This window comes from Apostichopus japonicus, chromosome 18 (genome assembly GCF_037975245.1).
Source record: "Apostichopus japonicus isolate 1M-3 chromosome 18, ASM3797524v1, whole genome shotgun sequence".
NCBI lineage: Eukaryota > Metazoa > Echinodermata > Holothuroidea > Aspidochirotida > Stichopodidae > Apostichopus > Apostichopus japonicus.
The window spans coordinates 6,077,183-6,090,487 of record NC_092578.1 but is presented as its reverse complement, the minus strand read 5'-3'; the positions used below and the strand labels follow the sequence as shown (position 1 = coordinate 6,090,487).

Here is a 13,305-nt window from a genome sequence, read left to right as displayed (position 1 = left end):
GAAAAGGTCACCAGAGGTCAAATTGAGGTCAAGGGTCACCCAGATGCAGGTCGACAATTGGATTTCATTGAAGCAACTCCCAACTCTAACGGACAATTTGTTCTCAAGTTATCGCAAAAATACTAGTTTTTTATCATTAATTGACCTTTGGTGACCTTGTATCACATAACCGTTAAGTTTGAAAATGCTCCCCTAACCAGTTCACAACTTGTCCCAAAATATCAATCTTGTCGCACATTGGCACTGGGAGTTATTACACTAAATGTCTGAAAATTAACTTTGACCTCATATAACTTAACATACAAAGGTCACCTTGGGTCAACTTATTGACATTTTTGATTGATGAGACCTAAATTAGAGCATCAAACTATAAAAATTCAAACATTTTTTTCTTTGCCCATTTTCTACCCCCAAAATACTAGTTTTTTGACATTAATTGACCTTTGGTGACCTCGGATCACATGACCGTTAAGTTTGAAAATATTCCCCTATACCATTTGCAACTTGTCCAAAAATATCAACCATGTCACACCTTGGAACTGGGAGTTGTTGCATTAAATGTGTGAAAATTAACTTTGACCTCGTATAACTTCGCACACGAAGGTCACACGGGTGTCAACCAATTGACATTTTTGATCGGAAGGTACCTTTGATATCCAAATCTAGCATCAAAACCAAACATTTTCTTTTTTGCTCGTTTCCTCCCAAAATAAGCACATTTTTTCTAATGTGACCTTTGACCTTTTGACCTTGGTTTCAGATGTAGTTTAATCTCCTGATTCCAAAAAACAAAACGAAAAGTCTGTACAACCACCCTAACTCCGACCGAAAACTTTGACCCCATATAACTTCGCACATAAAGGTCACACGGGGTCAACCTATTGACATTTATGATCAGAAGGTACCTTTGACATCTGAAAATAGCATCGAAACTGTAAAAATCCCCAAAAAACGAAAAGGTCACCAGAGGTCAAATTGAGGTCAAGGGTCACCCAGATGCGGGTCGACAATTGGATTACATTGAGGCAACTCCCAACCCTAACAGACATTTCGTTCTCAAGTTATTGCAAAAATACTAGTTTTTTATCATTAATTGACCTTTGGTGACCTCGGATCACATGACCGTTAAGTTTGAAAATGCTCCCCTAACCAGTTCACAACTTGTCCCAAAATATCAATCTTGTCGCACATTGGCACTGGGAGTTATTGCAGTTTTAATATTTTCGGTTTTTGGACCATAACTGACCTTTGGTGACCTTTGTGGGCACCAAAAACAATAGGGCACACCTTCTCCATATGGCGGATCTATAGTCCAAGTTTGGCCTCAATCCAACATTCCTTTATTGAGATAGAGCGTACCCAAGCAAGTGTCACAGACACACACACACACACACACCCACACATACATACATACATACATACATACATACATACACACAAACACACGCCAACCTGACTGCATAGGTTCCTTTTGCTAAAGCAAGGAACCAAAAATAGTAACTTTTGTTGGCCTATATGATATATGCTTGCTCTGAAAATTCCAGAGAAAAAGAACTTTATATGAAGACGCTGAAAAATTTTTAAGAGAGGAGAGAGTCCCACTTACTGTTACAATATCTCTATACATGTAATGTATTGAGATAAAAATCAAGCTTGTGCAAATTAACAGTAGAATGATTTATCTAAACAAGTCTGAACAACTGGAGAAGGCATTATACAAAAAAGACCATTTGAACTTAATACACTGTTTCAAAGCTGATATGACCTTTAACCTTTTGTTTTCACCCACAAAAAAAAATTTGCTGCTATCTTTTATATCAAGATGCTAAATCACCAACTTCACTTCCAATTCAGGAAGGATATGGCTGTAGAGACCTGTTTCACAAATTTACCTGTGAAAATGTGAAATGCTGTTCAGATAGTGCATGTTTATACAAGCCACAGAGACTTTCGCATAATATCTGTTTACATTTTTTGGGAAAAGAAAATTAACATTTTACAAAACTTTTTTTTATAAATTCCTCAATGTGACGGATTTAATGACTACATTAGCAAATACTCATACAGGCCTTCCCACCACATGATATGGCCCCCCCCTTCCCGGGAATAATCTATTAGGTATTACATCACAAAATGCGATGCAGAATCGTCAACTGCTATAAAAGTGCAAAGATGCTTAGCAGGTTTTGTACACAAGAACCATTGTATCTGATAGGAGACAAAATTCAGAAAATTCAAAACTGCTATACACAATTATGCCATCCTCCTCCCCCTCCCCTCCCCTCCCCCCTCAGAGCCTAATATGCCTTACCTATCTTTGCAGAATATCTGTTCTAGGTAATTGCCCCACAGTGCCCAGGCTTTGACTAGGATATCATGCATCTGTACGGCAGCTGAGAATGCTTTGTTGGCCTCGTCCGATCTGTGAGATCCAAAGAAAAAAATAATATAATTAGGAATGAAACAGAAAAAGGGATTAATACAACTAAATGTCACTAACATTATTTGACACTCTTCACCAAAGAGATCTTCAATTACACCAAAGAAAAAAGGCAAACAAAATATATATTGGCAGAAATCCTTTACAAATTGAAAAGTGTGAAAACAAAAAATATTTTGATTGGAAAAGGGCAAAGAAATTGATGGCTCAAACCAGTACTGAACCAGTAGTGATCTCTGGGTTACAAGCCCATTCTTTGGGAATATAGGGCTTTTCATCCAAAGTTCCCTGGTTTGAATCCTGCTCTAGCCATAAATTTCTCTGCTCTTTTTCATTGTCTAGTATTTCCCTGTCCGTTTCCCATTCTTCATTATTATATATTAATTCATAATTATCTATGTAAATGCCAAATTTCTCATGAAATCTCTTCCCAGCAGCTGCTTTCTAGGTTGTATGGAATAAAACTTGGGCGTGATCCCTGATTACACCGTATGCAAGGTACTGTGGCTTCTGACTGGCGCCCTCAGCCAAGCAATGGCTATACAGGGATCACCACCAACTAAGGGCTGGAAATTCCAGTTGGTAGATTGCTGAGCTTGTAATCCAGAGGTGACTAATTTGAAATCCCATTCCAGCCATAAATTTATTTTGCTCTATTCCATAATATTTTCGAGTCTTTTAATGACTTTTTTCTTAATAATATGCATGGCTTCAGCTTCTTTTGAAGTATCTCTTCCTATTTTTCTGGAACCTTTACCTTCCGACCTGCGCCAGGAACATCCCTTTGAGCGCATAAAACTCGGCCTTCATCTCTCGACCAAAGTATTTGAGATTGGTCGACTCGATGACCTCTAACCCCTCTTGCAGTTCTTGTTTTCCCATCGTACCCGCCATCTGTAGGTAGCACTTCACCTGTTGACGAATCTTCTGGAAACAATCTACGATGGGGACGCTAGGGATTGTATGAATTCTAAGGAAAGAAATCAATAGAAACAGAAAAAAAAAAATAAAATTAGAAATAGAGAGATAAACAGGAACAGAAGCGATATAGACATTTTGTAATATTTTTTGACATTTTTAATATCAGAATTAACACCAGGTATAGATAAACAGTTCCATTTTCACTTTTATTCCTTTGATTTCCTGCTTTATTTTGGTCACTTAGTAAATTCTTTTACTTGACATTAAGAAGACAGTATCAGAATCACTATTGCAGGAAAACTTGGACTTGCACATCCATTTTATGAGATGACGAGCAAATGAAAAAAAAAAAAAAATTATTTTCTTCAATTAGGTTCCAAAATCAGTCAAACACACATCAATAGATTTTTTCTACTTTTTTTCCCATTTTTATTTCTTAATTCTTTACTTAATTATTAATTAAAACTCTTTCTTCTTATTCTGACCTGCTGAGAGAGTCCAGAGCGGAGCCGATCAGGTTATGCTTTCTGGCCATTTTGCCGTAATTGATGATGGACTGAGCAGATGCGTGAACTCCCAGCATGGCATGATTAGCATGAGTCTGGAAAAAGAAAGAAAGAAAAAACAATCACTTATGCATCAGGAGAAAATAAAACGATACCACTTCTTTCCTCATAATTATAACAAATCAATGAATACGGTTGAAGTTATTCTCTTCAAGAAAATCTCACTTACACTGTCTTGAGAAGCCTGGCTCTCATAGGCTGATACTATGGCTTGATAGTGATGTTGCCTCCACATGAAGATGTCGCTCCAGTGACTCAGATCGTCAGATATCATGGGCAGACGATTCCTGAATTTTTTTAAAGGAAAACGAAAAACAAATTAATGAAATGCTACGTTGATTTATTTTAAATACATGCACTCAGTTTAAAATGATGATATTGATGATATATTTTAACAGGAAAAGAAATGTGAGGGGGATTTGCCCCACTGTCTGCTTCAGCACATACAGAGACAACCAAGAAGAAATTTCAGTAAGACAATCGCAAAACCCATGACTAGATGCTAAACATGATCAACAATTATCTATGATTAATCTTTAAGTCTTTCTTTGATCTTGTGATGTTAACATCTAAAAATCTGAAGAGTTTGAATGATTACAAAGCCCCTCTCAACCTCCCAGCTTTGGGAAGGGTAACATTAGCTCTGATTTGAAAGCAATGTACCTCATCTGTGATAGATTATGTGTAGTACTGTATTAAATCTCAGCTCTGAATTTTCAAAACGGTGGTACTAATGCATGCTATGCTCATTGCAGCCCATCAATAACATATATATGAATGAAAGGCACCACATCCTCACCTCCATGTCTTGACGATGGCCTTCATGTCATGCAGGCTCTGATTACGTCCCACGTTTGCAGGCTGCAGACCGTGGTGGACCTGAGCAGCCTCCTGTAGTTCCATGATCCTCTGAGCAGCCTGGAGCAGCGGCATGTGGGCCTGGGTGACGTAGTGGGGGAGGCGACGCCACTCCTTGACCGCCTGGTTGCTGGACATCTCCACCAATCTGTCGATCAGGGTTAGGTTCTTCTCGTCCGGATGGCAGATAGCGATGAAACCGCGGTACATGTTCACCTTCCAGTTCATCTCGCGAGGACAACTCAACTCGACCTGTCCGAGGAATGAGAGCAAATGGCCAGATAATAACGACCAGCAGGGTGGGAATGCGCATAATTATGATGCACTTTATCTAATGTCTTGTACACATTTACAGCAAAGTACATCATGACCAAAAGAAAAAACTATAATATACTATTGGTTAAAATTAACCCCTTAGAGAATTTACAGTTATTTACATCACAGATCTCTCCAGGGTTGTGTTGCTACTGCAGCAGTATACTACCATGCTGATGTAAACAATGTGCCTATTGCATTGTTCTTGTAACACCCACCCAAAAAATAGACAAGGCAAAAAACTGATACAAAATCTTTCTTGTAAAAGAAGGCAACTTTTTTTTTTAAGTGTGACAAGTAAAATTGCAAAGAAGTTTAGATACTAGCTCCCCTACTAATATGACAAACATACACACAAATCTTATTCATTTTAAATGTTATTTTACAGTCAAAGCTGGCAAACTTAACCATTATCCCATTATAGTTTAACTAAGTTTGCGCAGAAACACACACGGTAAATGAATACTAATTGATCTTATGGGACCCAAGTTTGCAACTGACCTGAGCAAGGGCCTCCTTCATAGCATTCCAGTTGGGTACCCTCCAGGCACTCTCGAGGACCAGGTGAGGGTTGGCATTACCCTTAGTGTTACCATACTCCATCATCAAGTCCCACTGACTGAGTTCCTTCGAACAATGAATCCAGTGGTTCTCCCACAGCTGGTACTCCGGGAACACAGCAGGGTTAGCAGGGCCATTGTTGTGCTCCACCCTAGCCTTGGTCATGGCCTGTTCGTAACACGCCTGGGCTTCCTCAAAGAAACCCTGCTGCTCGTACGAGATGGCGGTCGACGTCTCGGGATACTTGCAACGTTTCTGCCAGAGTCCCGCCCACATGTCTTCCTCCTCTAAACGCTCGTACAACTCTGCTAACGAGTCCAATGTTTCCTTCAGAAAAAAAAAAAAACACAACTCGAAGATAAATCTTAAAGAACTGATTTAAAAGTGGTGCAATTTTACAGAGATCCAATGTACAAATATCCCCCCAAATCCATTATATATTAGACTTGTAGTGGTCTGCACTCGTACAAGTATCCTCACATAGTTGCTTGTAATTGTACTCGCCTTTCTGTCTTTACTATTTTACTCAAGTGCATTTTGGAAACCTAGTATAGTACAGTTTAGTATGGTATAGTATTGTATAGTATGATACGGTATGTTATTGGACGGTACAGTATAGTACAGTAGAGCATGGTATAGTATAGTAAAGTGTAGTACAGGTACTAGTATAGTATCATAAAGTCTAGTACAGTATAGTCTAGTACAGTATTGTATAGTACTGAGCATGGTATGGTATGAAACTGTATGTGGGAAAGTACGGTATGGTACAGTACAGCATGGTATGGTATAGTAAAGTGTAGTATAGTATAGGTACTAGTATAGTATAATATAGTCTAGTACAGTAGTTTAGTCTAGTACGGTATAGTATAGTCTAGTACAGTATAGTCTAGTACAGTATAGTCTAGTACGGTATAGTCTAGTATAGTATAGTATTATTTAGTACTGAATAGTATGGTATGGTATGATACTGTATGCTGTGGGACGGTACGGTACAGTAGAGCATGGTTTGGTATAGTATAGTAAAGTGTAGTATAGTATAGGTACTAGTATAGTATAATATAGTATAGTCTAGTACAGTTTAGTCTAGTACAGTATAGTACAGTATAGTCTAGTATATTCCAGTATATTATAGGTACTAGTACTCATTCTCTTAGAGCCTTCAACATCAACTTACAGCCTTGTACTCATAGGAAGGATGAATATTAAATGTACTTGTACTCATTCTATATTACCGGTACTACTAGTCTCATGTGCAAAGTTTTGACTTTATTAATATTCAACACAAGTTCATGCAGGTTTGTTTCATGTGTTGCTAGCACTGTCTAAGCTACAGCAGAGGGAGATGGTGGGGTTGATAGAGGGTTACATTCCATTACCAGAGGATACACAATATGAGGCAGTTCTGTCTGTCTCTCGCTGTTTACCATTTGAGTCGTCACTGCGCTATCCGGTTCGTAAAAGTCGTACACACTGACGCTGACATTCTTGGGTCGGTGGTGGCTGCTGAATCCGCTCTCGATGGCGGTCAGCTCCAACATCAAGATGGATCGATGCCAGAGGTTGTGACTTTTACCCAGGTACTGATGAATCAAGAGAAGCACACATAACAGAAGGTTTATTAGCTTGAAAAAAATAAAACTATTTAGTATTTGAAATAATATATATGTATGAAAAATTCAACAAGTTCTAATGGTCAAGTTTTCAATGATTCTGCCTGATTTTATGGAAGACAACAGATGAATTTTAAATAACATTGCCCCCCCCCCTCCCACCCATGTTTACCTCTTTCCCTGTTCTACCCTCAATGTTAAGATTTACACAATTTACAACAAAGAGAATACAAGCTTATCACTGTGACTGGAGAAGCTGTACATTACAGTTGCAACATAAAAGATTATCCAAAGTTTCAACTAACCTTAGTGACACAGGGTCTGATGTTGATTGGTGGGATGCATTTAGATATTGCCTCTGCCATGGTCTTGATGACGCTGAGCTGGGCCTCCTTCTGGTAGTGATGACTACCGCTACAGAGGAATGGACCCATCTCTTGAGACAAAGTCTACATGTTAAAAGTAAATAAATAGATAAATAGATAAATAAATATATAAATAGATAAATAAATAAATAAATAAATAAATAAATAAACTAATTAATTAATGTCAGGATAGCACAACATTTCACATTTCCAGATCCATCAGGGCAGAAGAAAAGGAACCTCACAGGAAGACCTATGAAAATTAAGTAACTTTGCACTAAATTTGCACTTAACACTAAATAATTTGCACTTAATAACTTGACAACGTAACTTTACAAAGTACAACCAGTTGGCACTCATTGCACATACAGTTTTATCCCAAGTTGATTCAAGCCCTGTTCCATCGAGATAGCATACTCCCTACAGATTTGATTAATTTGTAAAACATTGCAACCTGACAGTCTTGAGGTATTAAGTAAGCACAAACCACAATTTCAACAAACATTTGAGGCTACCTTCTTGAATTCATCAAGCTTGCCTAGCTGTGAACAAAGGTTACAAAATTAAATGCATTTAAAAGAGTGGATAGGATGAAAGACTCACAGCTTGCTCTTTCTCACTGAGTATTTTCCAAATTTGTGGAAAGAGATTGATCCACAGCTCATTGGTCAAATCCGTGTCGCTGTGACAGAGCTGAGAGAATGCTGCCAGGAAGTTAATTGTCTGTAAAGGAGAGTGGGAAGAGACGGTTAGACTTTGTCAACTTTAACAGAAATGGAATGATGAACTACTAATTTGGAGGGATGTAAATCAAAGGTTAGAATATCCAAGTATAAAATGTAATATTAGTTACACTCTAACATTAGTTTTTAACAGTGCAGAGACACAATCAGCTGGAACAGAATTCTCATCAGTGTCCTATGGAACACAGGTCCTTTGCTCTACTCAGCTAGCCAGTATTTTAATGGTGCTGTACACTACATACCATCTAACATGAAATCACACACCAATTTCACTTGGTACAACCCAGAAAGTAGCAGGGGAAGTATTTCAAGAGAAATTTGGGAGGGGAAAAAAAATTAATAAAAAAATAAATTAAATAAATAAATAAAAATAAAGCTAGAACTTCTATCTAATCTTGTTTTGAGAGGACTTACTCTTACTTCCCGTAGACTCTCAATAAATTTCCTTGACCTGGTGAGAAACTGATGGAGATGGTGCTTAGAATCGGTGGTTGGTCTCGCTGTCGAGGCTTCTGCTTCTGTTGTTGAGTGAGTGGCTGTTTGAGTCTCCGGCTGGGTGATTTCAATGTCAATCTCAACATCCTGTATTCAAATATGATAATTTTAAAACCAGTTAGATTTGAATTTTACAATTAAAATAAGAGTTATGAAAGACTCACATTATAACAAATTGGTTGACACCAAGAAAGTATTCCTTAACTTAAAAAAGAAAGAAAAAGATTTTCAACAAATATTATTAATTTACATTCAATCTGTAAAGTTGCACTGGCTAGTCTGGTAATCAATAATCCAGTCATAAGCCATCTTGTCAATAAGAAAAGCTGCAGCAGCTGAGAAATCCCCTGCAGCAATGCTGAATTATTATCAAACAGTAAATCTGCAGACCAGCAGTACCTATTGTATGCAACTACATTAGATTACAGTAGATTATGTCCTACTCAGCCTGGCTGCATCAGGCTGCAGCCCCCTCAAATGTCTTATGTTTGACACGATTCCCAAGTTGGATAATTCCAGCGAATAATTTATCCTAGTATTTCATAAGGGAACGGTCAATCTTCAAAACTGCAATACAAACTTTAAATACTAAATTATTCCCTGAAATCCTCTTCTTTGATAGTACTCCTCCACGAACTAGCAGCACTGTATCACCACCTTTTGCACTCTTTAATCAATTTTTTAATGAATACTACCAAACTATCAGTAGTTTAGTTACCATATTTCTGTACAAGATATACCGGAGTGTCAATATAGAGAGGGAAAAATCAAGTATCATTTGTTTTGTAATTTCTTATAGTAACTTGCATAAAGCTTAACTTGCACTTAAACTGTCTTTCCACCCCCACTTTAAAACAGCATGAAATTTTGGACCCAAAACAAAAGGAAGGGGAAATAAAGGCTTGCTCTTGTTCCAAGAGTTTCGTTTCGACAATCCACATGACATTTCACAGAAAACTTCATACGTTTGAGCTATTCAAGCTATTCAGCATGACATTAGGTGACAATTGTTGACCCCTACAGTTAATAGAGGTATTAACCATTTAAAACGGTTTTCTCTTTCTCTCTTGTAGCCTTTACGGTGATCACTTACCTCTTCCTTCTGTCCATCTGCATCAGTGTCCATGGGCTCCTCCTTGACATGAGAGGCGAGCTGGAAGGCTGTCTTCTCCTGGCTGTCAGCTAGATTGATGACATTAGTGATGGCTGGAAGTTGGGATGAGTTGATGGTCGTGATGTTCGGAAGGTTCAGGCTCACCACCAAAACGAGCTGGTTTGGTTAAGAAATATTAAAACTGATTAAAAAATGTGTTTCATTTGACATTAAACAAATGACAAACTTATGAGTCAGTGGTCAAATATCTTCTGTCAGCTTCACAAACACTCAAATTACTGGAAAGGATCCATTAGGAAATGGAGGTGCACTTTTATTATTTGTTTTGAAAACTTTTCAGATTCTTAGAGTACACCTTTAGATAACAAAGCAAACAGGTCGGACAACAAGGCCATTCATCACTGCAGAACATTTCCGATAAAACCTTTTAAAATCTTACAAAGGGAAGGGTCTTAGGAACAACAAATAAAGGAAGCAGAATTTCCAGGTTATGTCTTTTACCAAACTTTTCAGTTTCACAAGAATTAAATTCACAGTGATTACATCACTGCTTTAAGACACAATAACTAATGACTTAATGGAATGTGTAATTTTCCTCATCTAGCGACAAAATCACTTCAAATTCACCTGAAAACCTCCCCCCCCCCTCTTTCCACCATTTAGTTTCATGTGTAGATTTCTTGTTAATGTCAGCATTAACTTAAGCTAATACACTTGTGAAACAATGCATTTGTGAAACAATGCACTTGCGATACAATTCTCTTGTGAAACAATAGATTCCTTTGTTAGACTGCCATTGTTTTTTTACCTCCATGCACTGTTTCAGCCAGTAGTGAGTTCCCATGGCCTCCCAGTTTTGTGAGTCAATAATGTACAGCAGTCTGTCGAAGAGCCGTCTTCGGATACTATTATTGAAGACCTGTTTCAGAATAAGAACAATAGAAAAACACAAAAGAAAAGAATAAATATCCAAACAACAATAGATTAACATATATGATGATGAGGGTGTTAAGAGTGTGTAATGAGTTCATTGTTAAGAGTGTTAAGGGTGATAAGAATGGCTTGTAAACATGCAATTGTCATTTTGAATATGGCCACAGAAGATTCATCTTAGGGCCGCAGGCAACCCACCTGTGTGATTCGATATGCTCAGCTATGGGTGTAGAATTATAAAAGTCAGCCTCTATATTCAATTAGAGATATCACCTAACGAATGCCAGTATTCGTTTTTGAAGATTGTCAGGCTACAATGTGCTCTAAATTTCTCCAAATAACTCTTCTAAGGAGCTAAAGATAGGAGAGATAAAAATGTCCAGTGTAATCAATGATGTAAATCATCTTTACCACACCATACCACACACAGAGAAGTTGACATTACCATACCATACCTCAAAGAACTTGGCTCTAATCAGAGGTTGTGGACATCTTAACCCTGCTAGGAACGCTGGTTCTAGCTTAGAAGTAAGCTCACTCCCTGCCAGGGCTTCATCCCTTTTGAAAGGGAAAAAAAAGTAAACAAATAAATCAAAATCTTGAACAAAAAACCAGGATTAGACTTATCAGTAAAAGCATCTGGGTTATAATTTCTCTGCAAACAATGACTTTTACGACATACTATTGATCCAAGCGAGCTGTTTTTACCCTTTTTCGAACACAATGACAAGTTTACAGGCTACTGAATATTCACTGTCACAGCATCTGGCATGAAGTAATTCATAAATTAAATCTGTAATGTACTCTGAAATTTTACCGAGACTCGCTGCTCACCCAAGAGGAGAAAGCTCACTTTATAGCATAAATTATTACATGATATACTTCACAAAATTTCTCCAAGAAAACATGAATCTAAAAACCTGTACAGCTGTTTATCTTGAAGTGACAGAGTAAATTAAAGAGCTATTGCCAGTAACAGGATACGTACGTCTCAAATTCATCAACCACGTAGCACAGGAAAAGTGGAAAAGAAAGTCGATGGACCAACTCCCAGCTTCTGTTGCCCAGACAAATTAATAAAATTGATAAAACTTAATTTAAAAACAGTTTCTTAAATATGAAGTCTTAAGTTATTACCTGTATACCCAGTTTACAAGCTCCAGGAACTGGGCATTGAGATCAGCTTCATCCGGAAATCGTTTTTCTACGTACTGCATCAGTTTGACCAGGAGGACCGTTTTCTCTTTCGGTGAGAAAGACTGGTTTATCACTGTTGGTGTCTAAAAGAATAAAATACAATTGATAAGATAGATTACTCAACAAGAATGCTTTTTACGAAAAAAGAACCCACCCCTTCTGCCCCCTCCCCCCAAAAAAACTAAAAACAAACTCCAGATGCTTCTGACAGAAAGCATGACATAACAAAACAGTGCAGTACAGCTATGAAGCCCAACTGTCAGATAATAGGATGCTTGGTTTAATACACTTTGAATACTTGCCTTTGCTTTGACCCATTCCTCCACCATTCGTACAATCGTCTTGAGGACCTTAGCATCAGCAGACTTCTCTATGAGAGCTGCCAGGATGGAATGCACTAGGTTACGTCTCATCTCAGTACTCATCACACAGACTCTGTTCTTGACTAGATCCAGGCTGATGACAAGCAGCTCAGAGGCAACTGTGAAATAATTATGTAAAATATGTTTCATATATCCATCCGTATATCCATAGATCCAAGCTAATCACTAGCAGCTACGAGGCAACTATGAATAATTATGTAAAAAAGTTTCATATATCCATCCATTTATCCACACCCTCATCACGTAAAATATGCACAGGAGACGTTCTTATTTGTGACAGATATATTTGAAGGAAGTGTAATCCTTTTGTACATGGGAATGGACTTTCTATCAGATATATCCTTACATTTAGGCCTAACTGTGATCATAAGGTGATACTTATTCATTAATTAATATAATACTAATGAAAAATAAATATAAATAAAAATAAATATCCTATTAGGAATTAATATACAGCAATGAATGATTAAAAACATCTTTCTATCACAGTTACACATTAAACGTAAGGAAAACTCCATAGAAAATGCATTTCATTAACGAATGAAGTCCTTTCCTTCGCATATATCCTTCATAAACAAGAGATTTTTCTAGGAGTATCCGCAAGCAAGGCATGTGGATAATTCTGTGTCATAAATCAGCCAGTTAGGGCAATTCCCAACAGCTAGTACCACTCTATACTCTCCTCTAATATCATGCTCTAAAGCACTCGTACTGACAGTATACAACAGTTCCTAACCTTTATCAAATAGAAATAAGCTATTCATACTGCTCATACTTTCATGAGTGACTTGAAAGTATAGTATA

General features: G+C 37.6%; 1 protein-coding gene across 3 annotated transcripts in view; it reads right to left on the bottom strand.

Moving 5' to 3' along the window:
* LOC139958393 (transformation/transcription domain-associated protein-like) overlaps positions 1 to 13,305 on the bottom strand; it is a 77,748-nt gene that overhangs the window by 16,390 nt on the left and 48,053 nt on the right. For all 3 annotated transcript variants that reach the window (XM_071955444.1, XM_071955446.1, XM_071955445.1), the window contains 15 exons: positions 12,421 to 12,599; positions 12,059 to 12,201; positions 11,377 to 11,479; positions 10,797 to 10,907; positions 9,968 to 10,144; positions 8,794 to 8,961; positions 8,240 to 8,359; positions 7,577 to 7,720; positions 7,086 to 7,241; positions 5,602 to 5,988; positions 4,727 to 5,037; positions 4,097 to 4,214; positions 3,847 to 3,962; positions 3,198 to 3,410; positions 2,312 to 2,422 (listed from right to left, as the gene is read on the bottom strand). In XM_071955444.1, the coding sequence (XP_071811545.1) occupies positions 2,312 to 2,422; positions 3,198 to 3,410; positions 3,847 to 3,962; positions 4,097 to 4,214; positions 4,727 to 5,037; positions 5,602 to 5,988; positions 7,086 to 7,241; positions 7,577 to 7,720; positions 8,240 to 8,359; positions 8,794 to 8,961; positions 9,968 to 10,144; positions 10,797 to 10,907; positions 11,377 to 11,479; positions 12,059 to 12,201; positions 12,421 to 12,599 (2,557 nt within the window). The remainder of the gene's footprint in view (positions 1 to 2,311; positions 2,423 to 3,197; positions 3,411 to 3,846; positions 3,963 to 4,096; positions 4,215 to 4,726; positions 5,038 to 5,601; positions 5,989 to 7,085; positions 7,242 to 7,576; positions 7,721 to 8,239; positions 8,360 to 8,793; positions 8,962 to 9,967; positions 10,145 to 10,796; positions 10,908 to 11,376; positions 11,480 to 12,058; positions 12,202 to 12,420; positions 12,600 to 13,305) is intronic.